Source organism: Pecten maximus, chromosome 13 (assembly GCF_902652985.1).
Source record: "Pecten maximus chromosome 13, xPecMax1.1, whole genome shotgun sequence".
Lineage (NCBI taxonomy): Eukaryota > Metazoa > Mollusca > Bivalvia > Pectinida > Pectinidae > Pecten > Pecten maximus.
In genome coordinates, this window is record NC_047027.1 from 1,354,782 (window position 1) to 1,376,336 (window position 21,555).

General features: G+C 31.5%; 1 protein-coding gene across 1 annotated transcript; it reads right to left on the bottom strand.

Annotated features, from left to right (window-relative positions):
- Positions 1 to 1,742: 1,742 nt before the first annotated feature.
- Positions 1,743 to 12,772, bottom strand: LOC117341262 (perlucin-like protein). Its single transcript, XM_033903112.1, has 5 exons — positions 12,610 to 12,772; positions 12,262 to 12,341; positions 11,893 to 11,983; positions 8,936 to 9,146; positions 1,743 to 1,831 (listed from the first exon to the last, which is right to left on the bottom strand). The coding sequence occupies exons 1-5, from the start codon at positions 12,674 to 12,676 to the stop codon at positions 1,798 to 1,800; spliced, it is 483 nt and encodes a 160-aa protein (XP_033759003.1). The 5' UTR covers positions 12,677 to 12,772; the 3' UTR covers positions 1,743 to 1,797.
- Between the last annotated feature and the right edge of the window lie 8,783 nt (positions 12,773 to 21,555).

The window sequence follows — 21,555 nt, forward strand, 5'->3', positions numbered from 1 at the left end:
CACATCGATAGCGGGAGTGGTCACTGACACTGACACGGTCACGTGAGGGTAAGTTAGGGGTATGGATCTCACATCTATATCGGGTTTGGTCACTGACATGGTCACGTGAGGGTAAGTTAGGGGTATGGATCTCACATCGATAGCGGGAGTGGTCACTGACACGGTCACGTGAGGATAAGTTAGGGGTATGGATCTCACATCGATAGCGGGAGTGGTCACTGACACGGTCACGTGAGGGTAAGTTAGGGGTATGGATCTCACATCGATATCGGGAGTGGTCACTGACACGGTCACGTGAGGGTAAGTTAGGGGTATGGATCTCACATCGGTATCGGGAGTGGTCATTTACACGGTCACGTGAGGGTAAGTTAGGGGTATGGATCTCACATCGATATCGGGAGTGGTCACTGACACGGTCACGTGAGGGTAAGTTAGGGGTATTGATCTCACATCGGTATCGGGAGTGGTCATTTACACGGTCACGTGAGGGTAAGTTAGGGGTATGGATCTCACATCGATATCGGGAGTGGTCACTGACACGGTCACGTGAGGGTAAGTTAGGGGTATGGATCTCACATCGATAGCGGGAGTGGTCACTGACACGGTCACGTGAGGATAAGTTAGGGGTATGGATCTCACATCGATAGCGGGAGTAGTCACTGACACGGTCACGTGAGGGTAAGTTAGGGGTATGGATCTCACATAGATATCGGGAGTGGTCACTGACACGGTCACGTGAGGGTAAGTTAGGGGTATGGATCTCACATCGATAGCGGGAGTGGTCACTGACACGGTCACGTGAGGGTAAGTTAGGGGTATGGATCTCACATCGATAGCGGGAGTGGTCACTGACACGGTCACGTGAGGGTAAGTTAGGGGTATGGATCTCACATCGATATCGGGAGTGGTCACTGACACGGTCACGTGGGGGTAAGTTAGGGGTATGGATCTCACATCGATAGCTGGAGTGGTCACTGACACGGTCACGTGAGGATAAGTTAGGGGTATGGATCTCACATAGATATCGGGAGTGGTCACTGACACGGTCACGTGGGGGTAAGTTAGGGGTATGGATCTCACATTGATATCGGGAGTAGTCACTGACACGGTCACGTGAGGGTAAGTTAGGGGTATGGATCTCACATCGATATCGGGAGTGGTCACTGACACGGTCACGTGGGGGTAAGTTAGGGGTATGGATCTCACATCGATATCGGGAGTGGTCACTGCCATTTAGCATCGTGAACATTTAAGACCAAAGAGGTTTATTAAGACCATGTGACAGTTTGGTGTGTAATTTGAGCTGTATTTAATTCAATTACAGTAAATTTATACCGGATGTACTATTCTATCCAATTGTGTAAAGTTTTAAATAGGACTGATCTTTGATAAACTTTGTTTAAAATGTTGTTTTCAAGATGAGTTACCTTTTGGTAATAATTATCGACAGTACTTATAGCATTAAAAGGGGAAAGTGTCATGTTTGTAAACTTATAATAGTCGGTTTAAGGCAGTTATTGTTTATCCAAAAATAAAGGTAATTAGTACGACTAGACAGGATCAAGGCGGTCACAGTTTCGACCTAGCAGCATTTAGTATAACTATTTGTGTGTGTACTGCGCATGCCTGTTGATGTTGTTATTTCCTGCTGTTTGCATTTTTTTTAATAAAGTGTAAGTCATGTGCAACCTGTCGTTCCGCATATCAGCTATAGGTTATCTTACAAAAAATATAAACAGAAGTAAAATACAGGCAGTTTATTTTAATTGCGATTCACATTCAATTGTCGATATCAAATTAGCCGATTACTTCTGGAATCTCCTCTTCTGACCTGGAAAATGAAACAAGCAAGATCCGTCAGCAGCGGTTGGACCGACACCTTAACTTATAATAACCACATTGATATTAACAATCAACACCAAGACATAAAATATCACAACAAATACATAAAATATCACAACAAAGACATAAAATATCACCACAAAGACATAAAATATCACAACAAAGACATAAAATATCACCACAAAGACATAAAATATCACCACAAAGACATAAAATATCACCACAAAGACATAAAATATCACCACAAAAACAAGAAATATCACAACAAAGACATAAAATATCACCACAAAGACATAAAATATCACCACAAAGACATAAAATATCACCACAAAGACATAAAATATCACAACAAAGACATAAAATATCACCACAAAGACATAAAATATCACCACAAAGACATAAAATATCACAACAAAGACATAAAATATCATAACAAAGACATAAAATATCATAACAAAGACATAAAATATCACCACAAAAACAAGAAATATCACAACAAAGACATAAAATATCACCACAAAGACATAAAATATCACCACAAAGACATAAAATATCATAAAAAAGACATAAAATATCACCACAAAGACATAAAATATCACCACAAAAACAAGAAATATCACAACAAAGACATAAAATATCACCACAAAGACATAAAATATCACCACAAAGACATAAAATATCACCACAAAGACATAAAATATCACCACAAAGACATAAAATATCACAACAAAGACATAAAATATCATAACAAAGACATAAAATATCACCACAAAGACATAAAATATCACCACAAAAACAAGAAATATCACAACAAAGACATAAAATATCACCACAAAGACATAAAATATCACCACAAAGACATAAAATATCACCACAAAGACATAAAATATCACCACAAAGACATAAAATATCACCACAAAGACATAAAATATCACCACAAAGACATAAAATATCACAACAAAGACATAAAATATCACAACAAAGACATAAAATATCACCACAAAGACATAAAATATCACCACAAAGACATAAAATATCACAACAAAGACATAAAATATCACCACAAAGACATAAAATATCACCACAAAGACATAAAATATCCCCACAAAGACATAAAATATCACCACAAAGACATAAAATATCACAACAAAGACATAAAATATCACCACAAAAACAAGAAATATCACAACAAAGACATAAAATATCGCAACAAAGACATAAAATATCACCACAAAGACATAAAATATCACCACAAAGACATAAAATATCATAACAAAGACATAAAATATCACCACAAAGACATAAAATATCACCACAAAGACATACAATATCACAACAAAGATATAAGATATCACCTCAAAGACATAAAATATCACAACAAAGACATAAAATATCACCACAAAGACATACAATATCACAACAAAGACATTAAATATCAACACAAAGACATAAAATATCACCACAAAGACATAAAATATCATAACAAAGACATAAAATATCACCACAAAGACATTAAATATCACCATAAAGACATAAAATATCACCACAGACATAAAATATCACCACAAAGACATTAAATATCACCACAAAGACATAAAATATCACCACAAAGACATAGAATATCACAACAAAGACATAAAATATCACCACAAAGACATAAAATATCACCACAAAGACATAAAATATCATAACAAAGACATAAAATATCACCACAAAGACATTAAATATCACCATAAAGACATAAAATATCACCACAGACATAAAATATCACCACAAAGACATTAAATATCACCACAAAGACATAAAATATCACAACACAGACATAAAATATCACAACAAAGACATACAATATCACCACAAAGACATAAAATATCACAACAAAGACATAAAATATCACCACAAAGACATAAAATATCACCACAAAGACATTAAGTATCACCACAAAGACATAAAATATCACAACAAAGACATAAAATATCACCACAAAGACATAAAATATCACCACAAAGACATAAAATATCACAACAAAGACATAAAATATCTCCACAAAGACATAAAATATCACAACAAAGACATAAAATATCACAACAAAGACATAAAATATCAAAACAAAGACATAAAATATCACCACAAAGACATTAAATATCACCACAAAGACATAAAATATCACCACAAAGACATAAAATATCATAACAAAGACATAAAATATCACCACAAAGACATTAAATATCACCATAAAGACATAAAATATCACCACAGACATAAAATATCACCACAAAGACATTAAATATCACCACAAATGCATAAAATATCACAACAAAGACATAAAATATCACCACAAAGACATAAAATATCACAACAAAGACATAAAATATCACAACAAAGACATAAAATATCACCACAAAGACATAAAATATCACAACAAAGACATAAAATATCACCACAAAGACATAAAATATCACCACAAAGACATAAAATATCATAACAAAGACATAAAATATCACCACAAAGACATTAAATATCACCATAAAGACATAAAATATCACCACAGACATAAAATATCACCACAAATACATTAAATATCACCACAAAGACATAAAATATCACCACAAATACATTAAATATCACCATAAAGACATAACATATCACCACAGACATAAAATATCACCACAAAGACATAAAATATCACCACAAAGACATAAAATATCACCACAAAGACATAAAATATCACCACAAAGACCACAAAGACATAAAATATCACCACAATGACATAAAATATCACCACAAAGACATAAAATATCACCACAAAGACATAAAATATCACCACAAAGACATAAAATATCACAACAAAGACATAAAATATCACCACAAAGACATAAAATATCACAACAAAGACATAAAATATCACCACAGACATAAAATATCACCACAAAGACATCAAATATCACAACAAAGACATAAAATATCACCACAGACATAAAATATCACCATAAAGACATCAAATATCACCACAAAGACATAAAATATCACCACAGACATAAAATATCACCACAAAGACATTAAATATCACCACAGAGACATAAAATATCACAACAAAGACATAAAATATCACAACAAAGACATAAAATATCACCACAAAGACATAAAATATCATAACAAAGACATAAAATATCACAACAAAGACATAAAATATCACCACAAAAACAAGAAATATCACAACAAAGACATAAAATATCACAACAAAGACATAAAATATCACCACAAAGACATAAAATATCACCACAAAGACATAAAATATCACAACAAAGACATAAAATATCATAACAAAGACATAAAATATCACAACAAAGACATAAAATATCAACACAAAGACATAAAATATCACCACAAAGACATAAAATATCACAACAAAGACATAAAATATCACCACAAAGACATAAAATATCACAACAAAGACATAAAATATCACCACAAAAACAAGAAATATCACAACAAAGACATAAAATATCACAACAAAGACATAAAATATCACCACAAAGACATAAAATATCACCACAAAGACATAAAATATCACAACAAAGACATAAAATATCATAACAAAGACATAAAATATCACCACAAAGACATAAAATATCACCACAAAGACATACAATATCACCACAAAGACATAAAATATCATAACAAAGACATAAAATATCACCACAAAGACATACAATATCACCACAAAGACATACAATATCACCACAAAGACATACAATATCACCATAAAGACATACAATATCACCACAAAGACATACAATATCACCACAAAGACAAACAATATCACAACAAAGACATAAAATATCACCACAAAGACATAAAATATCATAACAAAGACATAAAATATCACCACAAAGACATACAATATCACCACAAAGACATAAAATATCACCATAAAGACATACAATATCACCACAAAGACATAAAATATCATAACAAAGACATAAAATATCACCACAAAGACATTAAATATCACCATAAAGACATTAAATATCATAACAAAGACATAAAATATCACCACAAAGACATAAAATATCACCACAAAGACATTAAATATCACCACAAAGACATAAAATATCACAACACAGACATAAAATATCACCACAAAGACATAAAATATCACCACAAAGACATACAATATCACCACAAAGACATTAAATATCACCACAAAGACATAAAATATCACCAAAAAGACATAAAATATCACAACAAAGACATAAAATGTCGAAACAAAAACATAAAATATCACCACAAAGACATAAAATATCACCACAAAGACATTAAGTATCACCACAAAAACATAAAATATCACCACAAAGACATAAAATATCACAACAAAGACATAAAATATCACCACAAAGACATAAAATATCACAACAAAGACATAAAATATCACCACAAAGACATAAAATATCACAACAAAGACATAAAATATCACCACAAAAACAAGAAATATCACAACAAAGACATAAAATATCACCACAAAGACATAAAATATCACCACAAAGACATAAAATATCACAACAAAGACATAAAATATCACCACAAAAACAAGAAATATCACAACAAAGACATAAAATATCACCACAAAGATATAAGATATCATCACAAAGACATAAAATATCACAACAAAGACATAAAATATCACCACAAAGACATAAAATATCACCACAAAGACATAAAATATCACCACAACGACATCAAATATCACCACAAAGACATAAAATATCAACACAAAGACATTAAATATCACCACAAAGACATCAAATATCACCACAAAGACATCAAATATCACCACAAAGACATCAAATATCACCACAAAGACATAAAATATCACAACAAAGACATAAAATATCACCACAAAGACATCAAATATCAAAACAAAGACATAAAATATCACCACAAAGACATAAAATATCACCACAAAGACATTAAATATCACCATAAAGACATAAAATATCACCACAAAGATATAAAATATCACCACAAAGACATAAAATATCACCACAAAGATATAAAATATCACCACAAAGACATTAAATATCACCACAAATACATAAAATATCACCACAAAGACATAACATATCACCACAAAGACATAACATATCACCAAAAAGACATAAAATATCACAACAAAGACATACAATGTCTCCACAAAGACATAAAATATCACCAAAAAGACATAAAATATCACAACAAAGACATAAAATATCACCAAAAAGACATAAAATATCACAACAAAGACATAAAATATCACCAAAAAGACATAAAATATCACCACAAAGATATAAGATATCATCACAAAGACATAAAATATCACCACAAATACATAAAATATCAACACAAAGACATAAGATATCACCACAAAGACATAAAATATCACAACAAAGACATAAAATATCACAACAAAGACATACAATATCTCCACAAAGACATAAAATATCACAACAAAGACATAAAATATCACCAAAAAGACATAAAATATCACCACAACGACATTAAATATCACCAAAAAGACATAAAATATCACCACAAATACATAAAATATCAACACAAAGACATAAGATATCACCACAAAGACATAAAATATCACCAAAAAGACATAAAATATCACCACAAATACATAAAATATCAACACAAAGACATAAAATATCACCACAAAGACATAAAATATCACCAAAAAGACATAAAATATCACAACAAAGACATAAAATATCACCAAAAAGACATAAAATATCACCACAAATACATAAAATATCAACACAAAGACATAAGATATCACCACAAAGACATAAAATATCACCAAAAAGACATAAAATATCACCACAAATACATAAAATATCAACACAAAGACATAAAATATCACCACAAATACATAAAATATCAACACAAAGACATAAAATATCAACACAAATACATAAAATATCAACACAAAGACATAAAATATCACCACAAAGACATTAAATATCTCAAAAAAGACATAAAATATCACCACAAAGACATTAAATATCTCAAAAAAGATATAAAATATCACAACAAAGACATTAAATATCAACACAAAGAGATTAAATATCAACACAAAGACATAAAATATCACCACAAAGACATAAAATATCACCACAAAGACATAAAATATCACCACAAAGACATTAAATATCACAACAAAGACCACAAAGACATAAAATATCACCACAGAGACATAAAATATCACAACAAAGACATAAAATATCACCATAAAGACATAAAATATCACCACAAAGACATAAAATATCACCATAAAGACATAAAATATCACCACAAAGACATAAAATATCACCACAAAGACATAAAATATCACCATAAAGACATAAAATATCACCACAAAGACATAAAATATCACAACAAAAACATAAAATATCACCACAAAGACATAAAATATAACCACAAAAACATAAAATATCACAACAAAGACATAAAATATAACCACAAAAACATAAAATATCACCACAAAGACATAAAATATCTCCACAAAGACATTAAATATCAACACAAAGACAAAATATCACCACAAACAAATCATATGGGTAAAGTCTATCGTACATAATAATCATATATGAATAACAGAAAATTAAAATCCGGCGTAGTTAAAATATTCTTCACGTGAGTTTTCGGCAGAGCCGTATAATATTCTTTTGGCCCTGGATATCACGCGACAGGTGGCGTTACTGGTCAAGATGAAGTATGTGATTGGTCAATGTAGCGGTAAATGCAAAAAGCAGATATGCATTTGAAAACGAAATAAAGTTAAGATTGATTGCAAGCTGAATAAGTGGATGACTCTTTTCAAATGACACATTAATAAAATTATATTCCTGATTGAAATGCAGTCTTATTATCACCAAAAATGATTCAACTGATATAATTTTGTTATCTGTGCTGAAAAGCATTAGTTCGTTGATTTATTTCACAAACAGTTTTATATTATAACCACCAACATTAAAACTATGCCTTTATCTTTTTTAAAGATACTTCTTGTGATGACCTTCCTTGACTATGATAAAATATTATAACTTACTCCAGCTCACAGATAAACCAGTTGTTTGATGTGCAGGTGACGTCATTCAGGCTTCCCTCGATAAGAGTTAGACAGTCCTCGTCATTAACTGAGTCATGCGGTCCTCCAGGGACCCAGTGAATTTTGGAAATTAGAGATTTAGTCGTTGACCACATCCATATGCCTTCCACAAACATGTCACTTCCGCCGAGGAAGAATGGTCTGTGATACGCTTATAAAACATAAATACCAATTCACTTGATAAAACAATTATTATGTTTATAATAAGATTTTGTTTTGTTTATTTATTTTTAAGGAGTTATTTTATATATATGATATATATATATTTCTCTCGGTACAACTACATGTACGACAGAAAATTCAAATCTATATCTTCGGATCACCAACACATAGTGTATATGATACATTGTGCCAATAAATATATATATAACTATATGTACAATTCGTATCCATGTATGTAAATACATTGCGATCCAGGTATTCATATCATCTTATAGACGACTTCCACAATGATCATGTCAGGGTATCGGGCCGACCATCACTGCGCCATCGAAACGTTCTATTTTTAGAACGCCGATGTGGCGCAGCGGTATGGACTGCGGGTATTTCTGGCTAGGCGATTGGGTGCCGTAGATCGTGAGTTCGAGGCCCGGTCAGGGCACGAGTCAAAAAGTTGTCTTCCTTCGTCATTTGATATGATATATATATATATATATTTATGATATGTTCCATTGTCCGTCAGTTTCAGTCAGCAGTGTACGGCGACAGGACAAACACAAGTCCTGGGACCATGTCTACGATAAACACATGGTTCTTAGTTATCTAGCCTAGTGCGACTATACTAACTATTCTTATCGTGATGTAGAGTAATAGGGCGTCTATAATAACTGTTTAAGGATTTAGGTTTACATGCTCTACCTCATTTCATATTTACATTCCGTAAACTAGAGTACGTGTTGGTGTAATCATCGGTCCATATTGTTACCGGGATATTCTGTTTGTAGAATGCCTTCCGGTTGTATTTTTCCGACGTTTCTGATTGGCTAATATTCGGGGTATGTGTTTATAATTACAATACCTGTTCGTTACTCTTCGGTCAATCTAAACTCTTACTGAATACTGCACGTGTATTTCGAGGCATATAATTAAATTTAGCTATATAGTCTGGCAGCGGGTTACATGTAGCTGGTATGTAGTATATTTCGGCCTTAGACCCTGGGTTGGGTGGTATTTCTCTTATTTATAGCCATGGTAAAGTCAGTAACCCATGTGTTATTTTGAATTTTTCCTGTCATGTTATAGCCGGGTACTTTTGTGTACATTTATCCCCAGGGAGGGGCAGGGGTGAATACTTCACACGAGATATAGGGCGGGCCCACGGTTGGGTTATCATGTTTCACCTTCTCATCACTACTACCTTTTGAACAGAAACTATTGAACTTTATCAGCTGTGTCACTGATCTGTAGCCAGTCATAAACGTCGAGACAGAATCACAAAGTTGATGAACTAAAATCACTTTACGAGTAGGCCCTAGTTTCCACTCGCCCTGACACCATGGTTAGTGTACGGCCAAAAGGCATTACTACATGTTAATGTGGAATTCTCCGACTCCGTTTGGTGTTGCTGAGATTTTGGTGCAAGTTATTAAACAATTTGACGACTGTACTAACTTTGTTATCGTGTTATAGAACAATGGGGAAAATATAGAACAATGGGGAAATATAGAACAATGGGGAAAATATGAAACAATGGGGAAATATAGAACAATGGGGAAAATATAGAACAATGGGGAATAGAACAATGGGGAAAATATAGAACAATGGGGAAAATATAGAACAATGGGGAAAATATAGAACAATAGGGAAAATATAGAACAATGGGAAAATATAGAACGGGGAAAATATAGAACAATGGGGAAAATATAGAACAATGCGGAAAATATAGAACGATGGGGAAAATATAGAACAATGGGGAAAATATAGAACAATGGGGAACATATTGAACAATGGGGAAAATATAGAACAATGGGGAAATATAGAACAATGGGGAAAATATAGAACAATGGGGAAAATACAGAACAATGGGAAAATATAGAACAATGGGGAAAATATAGAACAATGGGGAAAATATTGAACAATGGGGAAAATAAAGAACAATGGGAAAATATAGAACAATGGGGAAAATATAGAACAATGGGAAAATATAGAACAATGGGGAAATATAAAACAATGGTGTTAGAGCCTGGTAAGTTACAATCTGTTAAAGCCTAACCTGGTTAGTTACAATCTGTTAAAGCCTAACCTGGTTAGTTACAATCTGTTAAAGCCTAACCTGGTTAGTAACAATCTGTTAGAGCCTAACCTGGTTAGTAACAATCTGTTAGAGCCTAACCTGGTTAGTAACAATCTGTTAGAGCCTAACCTGGTTAGTAACAATCTGTTAGAGCCTAACCTGGTTAGTAACAATCTGTTAGAGCCTAACCTGGTTAGTAACAATCTGTTAAAGCCTAACCTGGTTAGTTACAATCTGTTAGAGCCTAACCTGGTTAGTAACAATCTGTTAGAGCCTAACCTGGTTAGTAACAATCTGTTAGAGCCTAACCTGGTTAGTAACAATCTGTTAGAGCCTAACCTGGTTAGTTACAATCTGTTAAAGCCTAACCTGGTTAGTTACAATCTGTTAGTGTATAATCAGGTAAAGGTCAGAGCCTTTTCCTGTTAAGGTACAAAATGAATGTCAAATGTTGTTTAGTAAATTATTTCAAAGCTAAAAATCAGATCGATTACACGCGATGACATACATATATCACACGTGTACGAGTGGACTGTGGACCGGCTTGTTATTTTACTTCCATATTTAACACCTCACTCCTCTATCAGTAACACACGAGTATATCTATTACCAGATGTGTGTCCTGATATTAGACTAATGAGGTAATGTGTTGATATATACTTACATGTTTCGTTTTTGGAGACGCTGGACAGAAATTGGTAAGAATCTTCCTCAACTGGTTCCGCTAGTTTGCCATGGAAACCCTGACAGACACTCTAGGGGAGAAATGTTATACAGATGTATATACTTGTGTAAATACTTTTGATTTTAAAATATAAAATCTATATATGTCATTAAATCTTGCTTTTAACGAAAAATTCAATTGTTAAACAATGTTGTGAGTAGCTCAAAACATAAAAAGTCGATGTATTTTAACGTCGCTTTTGATTGGCTTATTGATCGACGGAATGATTTCTAAGAGCAAAGAGCACATCAATAAATAAAACATGAAAAGATATTGATATACATATATGTATATATATTGTACACTTACGTTGGCGTCTGCCCATGTCCCTCCAAACTGACTGAAGAAATAACAACTTCTCGGCCCTTGTACCCAGCCTTGGGGACACGCTAAATGAAGACTATCACATTATTAAGATCTTAACATGCGTTCATATGTTCACGTCAGACTTCAAACAAAGGCAAAATATCACTTGCACTTCTGACAGGGCGATTTGGCAAGCGTTTAATAATAACAGGGTGATATTAAAATGCACGCTACTGCAGATGTATCTATATTGACACGGTCAAATTTTAGCGCAAAACTCAGATCAGATCAAATATACAAGGTAGTTGTTGTATAAACACTTATCGACAAGGTAATTGTTATAATACAAACCTTCAGATATTGTTAAACCAACACTTATCAACAAGTTAGCTATTATAAAGTTACCGACACAATACATCTTCCTGGTACGGTGATATATTACGGCTCGTTCCTCTTATCTTGTAGGCGTCCTATCGTTATTGTGTGTCAGTTAAACATAGATTTGACCAGCTACTAAATGTATTTTGATTACATAACAATGATGTTTACTGTGTGGTGTTGCACAAAATCAACAATCAGCGAAATACTTTCAGCTTGGAAATTACGAAATATTCGACCTGTGAAGTTTCACAACTAAACAATAAAATAAATAGTGTCCATTTTGATCAATAGTGTCAATTGCGATAAGTTTCATATTTAACGAGTACGTATTTTACAAAAATTACAATATTTTCGAGAGTATCAGTAAGTGATATGTAAATTCGACACTGCACGAGAAAGTCGATATAAAAGAAACTGATGATAACAGATTTAGAATGTTTAAAGATATCTAATTGTGATTGGTTGGGTATAATCCAATGTTTCCGGGTATAGCGGCGGCACGACAGCAATAAGTTTCTGCCAGTCACGTGATAACACACGGTCCGTTATCCAACGACTCCTGGTTCAACCTCCAGTCTAGAGAGGAAAAGAGAATTGTATTAAGTCGTGTGCCATCAAGTCATCTTAATGTACACAAACAATGGGTGACATATGGTAGTTTAAAAACACAACCAATATGAAATATTAGTTGTGATATATGTAATTTCTATCATTGTTATATTACGAACCCGATGAAAATGTTCGAGAATATACAATTGCATACTTTTTTCGGCATAGCCGTCTAATTTTGTTTTGGCCCCGGATATGACGCGACAGGTGGCGTTTCTGGTCAAGATGAAGTACGTGATTGGTCAATGTAACGGTCAATGCAAAATGCAGTTATACAGTTAAAAACGAAACAAAGTTAAGGGATCTCACGGTAAACCAATATTTATTTTGTATTTTCTATCATATTATTGGGCATATCTTTTAAAAAAATAACCTTCTGAACAATAACCATTCGAATTTGATGATGTATGCACATAAAAACATCAATTATCAATTATTAAAAGGTTATCACTCTGAATATGCACAACAAACTAAAACACATGGAAATAAAAATGGCTTCCAATGTGAATCGACTGCGGTTGAAAACGATAACAGCTTCCGCAATGAAGAGAATAAAAGGAAAATGGGTCAAACACAATCCTAGCATTAACCTTGGGAAGCAGTACAATAGATTGTAACAGTTCAAACATGAAAACAGCAGTAATACGGACGCCGCTCGTATTCTGCTTGATTGTTTGATAGTAGGTCATGACAATCTCGGTAATATTTACACAAACTCGGCAATAGTTCCACAAACTCGGTAATATTCACACAAACTCGGTAATAGTTCCACAAGCTCGGTAATATTTGCACAGTCTGTACCAGTACATCGCTACTGTCACTATACCATATGAACAGTGTTTACACTTATTTACACATAAATATGTGTGCCGTAATATACAGAACGTGTTATTTAACATTTAAACCACTGTTTAATATCGTTATCCAACTAACCCAGATGGAATATAGATATCGCCTTGTAAACTATCGTCTGTTTGTGTTGCCACCATTTCAAAACAGTCACGTAATGATTTAAGAATAATTTCCGCGCTAAATTTAGAAGGGGATTCCCAACTAAATTGAGTGGTCAAGCTGGACATAGGGATTGACTGTCAACATTGGAACAACACAGAAACATAACTGGAAGGGAACAAAACGCGTACATTCAGTGAAAATTGCAACGTTTTTACCGTGATGTCCCTTTTAAATTGAATGCAAGCTGAATAAGTGGATGCATCTATTCAAATGACACATTTGCAGTCCTATTATCACCAAAAATGATTCAAACTGATATAATTTTGTTATCCGTGCTGTAACTGCGCATTTATTAATTAAAATGTAGTTCGTTAATTTATTTCACCAATAGTTTTACATTATAACCACCAGCATTAAAACTATGCCGTTTATCTTTTTTAAAGATATTTCTTGTTTAGAATTACTATAAGATTAACACACTGGTTTGTTGGAGAACTGGACTCGGGATAGTATAAATAGAGCTCTTTAGTTTATATAGATCGGTATGGTGTATATATAGAGAATACATGGTCAGTGTCTGAAAATAAAAGCTGCATTTTGGCGAGGGTAAGCAAAAGACAAAAGTGCCGAGCCACTTGTTTTTTTGCCCCGAGCCAAAAATACAGCTTATATTTTAAGACATTGACTATGTATTCTATTTTATATAGAGCTGTATAGTATATAAGTGTAACCCATGTCGCCTGTCATCGAAGGACTGTGACGGCTGATTCGTCGAGCGGATACATAGGGTTGTATAGTGTATATAGAGCTGTAAAGTCTATATAGATCTGTATAGTATATACAGGGTTGTATAGTGTATATAATGTATATAGATCTGTATAGTGTATATAGATCTGTATAGTGTATACATATCTGTATAATGTGTATAGATCTGTATAGTGTATATAGATATGTATAGTGTATATAGATCTGTATAGTGTATATAGAGCTGTATAGTGTATATAGAGCTGTATAGTGTATATAGTGTATATAGTGTATATATAGTTGTATAGTGTATATAGTGTATATAGATCTGTATAGTGTATATAGATCTGTATAGTGTATATAGAGCTGTATAGTATATATAGAGCTGTACATTGTATATAGAGCTCTATAGTATTTATATAGCTGTATGGTGTATATATATAGCTGTACATTGTATATAGAGCTGTATGGTGTATATAGAGCTGTATGGTGTATATATAGTTGTATGGTGTATATAGTGTATATAGTGTATATAGAGCTGTATAGTGTATATATAGATCTGTATAGTGTATATAGATCTGTATAGAGTATATAGAGCTGTATAGTGTATATAGAGCTGTATAGTATATATAGATCTGTATAGTGTATATAGAGCTGTATAGTGTATATAGATCTGTATAGTGTATATAGATCTGTATAGTGTATATAGATCTGTATAGTGTATATAGATCTGTATAGTGTATATAGAGCTGTATAGTGTATATAGATCTGTATAGTGTATATAGATCTCTATAGTGTATATAGATCTGTATAGTGTATATAGATCTGTATAGTGTATATAGAGCTGTATAGTATATATAGATCTGTATAGTGTATATAGAGCTGTATAGTGTATATAGAGCTGTATATTGTATATAGATCTGTATAGTGTATATAGTGTATATAGATCTGTATGGTGTATAAAGTGTATATAGATCTGTATAGTGTATATAGTGTATATAGATCCGATAGTGTATATAGATCTATATAGTGTATATAGAGCTGTATAGTGTATATAGATCTGTATAGTGTATATAGTGTATATAGAGCTGTATGGTGTATATAGAGCTGTATAGTGTGTATATATCTGTATAGTGTATATAGAGCTGTATAGTGTATATAGATCTGTATAGTATATATAGTGTATATAGATCTGGATAGTGTATATAGATCTGTATAGTGTATATAGAGCTGTATAGTATATATAGAGCTGTATAGTGTATATATATCTGTATAGTGTATATAGAGCTGTATAGTGTATATAGATCTGTATAGTGTATATAGATATGTATTGTGTATATAGATCTGTATAGTGTATATAGAGCTGTATAGTGTATATAGATCTGTATAGTGTATATAGATATGTATAGTGTATATAGAGCTGTATAGTATATATAGAGCTGTATAGTGTATATAGATCTGTATAGTGTATATAGATATGTATAGTGTATATAGATCTGTATAGTGTATATAGAGCTGTATAGTATATATAGAGCTGTATAGAGTATATAGAGTTGTATAGTATATATAGTGTATATAGATCTGTATAGTGTATATAGTGTATATAGATCTGTATAGTGTATATAGTGTATATAGATCTGTATAGTGTATATAGATCTGTATAGTGTATATAGATCTGTATAGTGTATATAGTGTATATAGTGTATATAGATCTGTATAGTGTATATAGTGTATATAGAGCTGTATAGTATATATAGTGTATATAGATCTGTATAGTGTATAGTATATATAGTGTATATAGATCTGTATAGTGTATATAGTGTATATAGATCTGTATAGTGTATATAGTGTATATAGATCTGTATAGTGTATATAGTGTATATAGATCTGTATAGTGTATATAGATCTGTATAGTGTATATAGATCTGTATAGTGTATATAGTGTATATAGATCTGTATAGTGTATATAGTGTATATAGATCTGTATAGTGTATATAGAGCTGTATAGTGTATATAGAGTTGTATAGTATATATAGATCTGTATAGTGTATATAGAGCTGTATAGTGTATATAGATCTGTATAGTGTATATAGAGCTGTATAGTGTATATAGATCTGTATAGTGTATATAGAGCTGTATATTGTATATAGATCTGTATAGTGTATATAGAGCTGTATAGTGTATATAGTGTATATAGAGCTGTATGGTGTATATAGTGTATATAGATCTGTATAGTGTATATAGATATGTATAGTGTATATAGAGCTGTATAGTGTATATAGAGCTGTATAGAGTATATAGAGCTGTATAGTGTATATAGAGCTGTATAGTATATATAGATCTGTATAGTGTATATAGAGCTGTATAGTGTATATAGATCTGTATAGTGTATATAGATCTGTATAGTGTATATAGATCTGTATAGTGTATATAGATCTGTATAGTGTATATAGAGCTGTATAGTGTATATAGATCTGTATAGTGTATATAGATCTCTATAGTGTATATAGATCTGTATAGTGTATATAGATCTGTATAGTGTATATAGAGCTGTATAGTGTATATAGAGCTGTATATTGTATATAGATCTGTATAGTGTATATAGTGTATATAGATCTGTATGGTGTATAAAGTGTATATAGATCTGTATAGTGTATATAGTGTATATAGTGTATATAGATCCGATAGTGTATATAGATCTATATAGTGTATATAGAGCTGTATGGTGTATATAGAGCTGTATAGTGTGTATATATCTGTATAGTGTATATAGAGCTGTATAGTGTATATAGATCTGTATAGTATATATAGTGTATATAGATCTGGATAGTGTATATAGATCTGTATAGTGTATATAGAGCTGTATAGTATATATAGAGCTGTATAGTGTATATATATCTGTATAGTGTATATAGAGCTGTATAGTGTATATAGATCTGTATAGTGTATATAGATATGTATAGTGTATATAGATATGTATTGTGTATATAGAGCTGTATAGTATATATAGAGCTGTATAGTGTATATAGATCTGTATAGTGTATATAGATATGTATAGTGTATATAGATCTGTATAGTGTATATAGAGCTGTATAGTATATATAGAGCTGTATAGAGTATATAGAGTTGTATAGTATATATAGTGTATATAGATCTGTATAGTGTATATAGTGTATATAGATCTGTATAGTGTATATAGTGTATATAGATCTGTATAGTGTATATAGATCTGTATAGTGTATATAGATCTGTATAGTGTATATAGTGTATATAGTGTATATAGATCTGTATAGTGTATATAGTGTATATAGAGCTGTATAGTATATATAGTGTATATAGATCTGTATAGTGTATAGTATATATAGTGTATATAGATCTGTATAGTGTATATAGTGTATATAGTGTATATAGATCTGTATAGTGTATATAGTGTATATATATCTGTATAGTGTATATAGTGTATATAGATCTGTATAGTGTATATAGATCTGTATAGTGTATATAGATCTGTATAGTGTATATAGTGTATATAGATCTGTATAGTGTATATAGTGTATATAGATCTGTATAGTGTATATAGAGCTGTATAGTGTATATAGAGTTGTATAGTATATATAGATCTGTATAGTGTATATAGAGCTGTATAGTGTATATAGATCTGTATAGTGTATATAGAGCTGTATAGTGTATATAGATCTGTATAGTGTATATAGAGCTGTATATTGTATATAGATCTGTATAGTGTATATAGAGCTGTATAGTGTATATAGTGTATATAGAGCTGTATGGTGTATATAGTGTATATAGATCTGTATAGTGTATATAGATATGTATAGTGTATATAGAGCTGTATAGTGTATATAGAGCTGTATAGTGTATATAGATCTGTATAGTGTATATAGAGCTGTATAGTGTATATAGATCTGTATAGTGTATATAGATCTCTATAGTGTATATAGATCTGTATAGTGAAAAAGATCTGTATAGTGTATATAGATCTGTATAGTGTATATAGATCTGTATAGTGTATATAGATCTGTATAGTGTATATAGTGTATATAGATCTGTATAGTGTATATAGTGTATATAGATCTGTATAGTGTATATAGATCTGTATAGTGTATATAGATCTGTATAGTGTATATAGAGCTGTATGGTGTATATAGTGTATATAGAGCTGTATAGTGTATATAGATCTGTATAGTATATATAGATCTGTATAGTGTATATAGAGCTGTAGAGTGTATATAGATCTGTATAGTGTATATAGTGTATATAGAGCTGTATGGTGTATATAGTGTATATAGAGCTGTATAGTGTATATAGATCTGTATAGTATATATAGCTGTATAGTATATAGAGCTGTATATTGTATATAGATCTGTATAGTGTATATAGATCTGTATAGTGTATATAGTGTATATAGAGCTGTATGGTGTATATAGTGTATATAGATCTGTATAGTGTATATAGAGGTGTATAGTGTATATAGATCTGTATAGTGTATATAGATCTATATAGTGTATATAGAGCTGTATAGTGTATATAGAGCTGTATAGTGTATATAGATCTGTAAAGTGTATATAGTGTATATAGATCTGTATAGTGTATATAGTGTATATAGATCTGTATAGTGTATATAGAGGTGTATAGTGTATATAGATCTGTATAGTGTATATAGAGGTGTATAGTGTATATAGAGCTGTATAGTGTATATAGAGCTGTATAGTGTATATAGATCTGTATAGTGTATATAGTGTATATAGATCTGTATAGTGTATATAGTGCATATAGAGCTGTATAGTATATATAGATATGTATAGTGTATATAGATCTGTATAGTGTATATAGAGTTGTATAGTGTATATAGAGCTGTATAGTGTATATAGATCTGTATAGTGTATATAGATCTGTATAGTGTATATAGAGCTGTATAGTGTATATAGATCTGTATAGTGTATATAGATCTGTATAGTGTATATAGTGTATATAGAGCTGTATGGTGTATATAGTGTATATAGATCTGTATAGTGTATATAGATCTGTATAGTGTATATAGATCTGTATAGTGTATATAGATCTGTATAGTGTATATAGATCTGTATAGTGTATATAGATCTGTATAGTGTATATAGTGTATATAGATCTGTATAGTGTATATAGTGTATATAGATCTGTATAGTGTATATAGATCTGTATAGTGTATATAGATCTGTATAGTGTATATAGAGCTGTATAGTGTATATAGATCTGTATAGTGTATATAGATCTGTATAGTGTATATAGATCTGTAGTGTATATAGATCTGTATAGTGTATAGAGTGTATATAGAGCTGTATGGTGTATATAGTGTATATAGTGTATATAGTGTATATAGAGCTGTATAGTGTATATAGATCTGTATAGTGTATATAGATCTGTATAGTGTATATAGATCTGTATAGTGTATATAGAGCTGTATGGTGTATATAGAGCTGTATGGTGTATATAGTGTATATAGTGTATATAGAGCTGTATAGTGTATATAGAGCTGTATGGTGTATATAGTGTATATAGTGTATATAGTGTATATAGAGCTGTATAGTGTATATAGATCTGTATAGTGTATATAGATCTGTATAGTGTATATAGAGCTGTATAGTGTATATAGATCTGTATAGTGTATATAGAGCTGTATAGTATATATAGAGCTGTATAGTGTATATAGATCTGTATAGTGTATATATAGCTGTATAGTGTATATAGAGCTGTATAGTGTATATAGTGTATATAGATCTGTATAGTGTATATAGATCTGTATAGTGTATATATCGCTGTATAGTGTATATAGAGCTGTATAGTGTATATAGATATGTATAGTATATATAGAGCTGTATAGTGTATATAGATCTGTATCGTATATATAGATCTGTATAGTGTATATAGAGCTGTATAGTGTATATAGATCTGTATAGTGTATATAGTGTATATAGAGCTGTATGGTGTATATAGTGTATATAGATCTGTATAGTGTATATAGATCTGTATAGTGTATATAGAGCTGTATAGTGTATATAGATCTGTATGGTGTATATAGTGTATATAGAGCTGTATAGTGTATATAGATCTGTATAGTGTATGTAGATCTGTATGGTGTATATAGATCTGTATAGTGTATATAGAGCTGTATAGTGTATATAGAGCTGTATAGTGTATATAGAGCTGTATAGTGTATATATTCCAGTTTACTTGATTGAACAGTTAACACTTAATATGACATATATATTGTTGGAATTATACTATGCATGACTTTAATTTTAATTCGGCTTAAGGTATTATTAATGATATACATAACAATATACATTACTCTTTTTCACAAACGAAGTAATTTGGCGAGTGACATGTCAGATCATTAAACCCATTATCGTGTCATGTCAGACAGTCGCCATTATTACTGTCATCATTCGGCTCTCCTGGTAACCAATGGGTATCCATCACGTGGTCCCCCGTGGAGGACCATTCCCATACTCCCTCTACAAACATGTCACTTCCGCCCACGTAGAACTCCACGCCTGCTGCTGTACAAGACAAAGAGTGAAATATTCGCTACATGAGGCAAACTGTGATTAA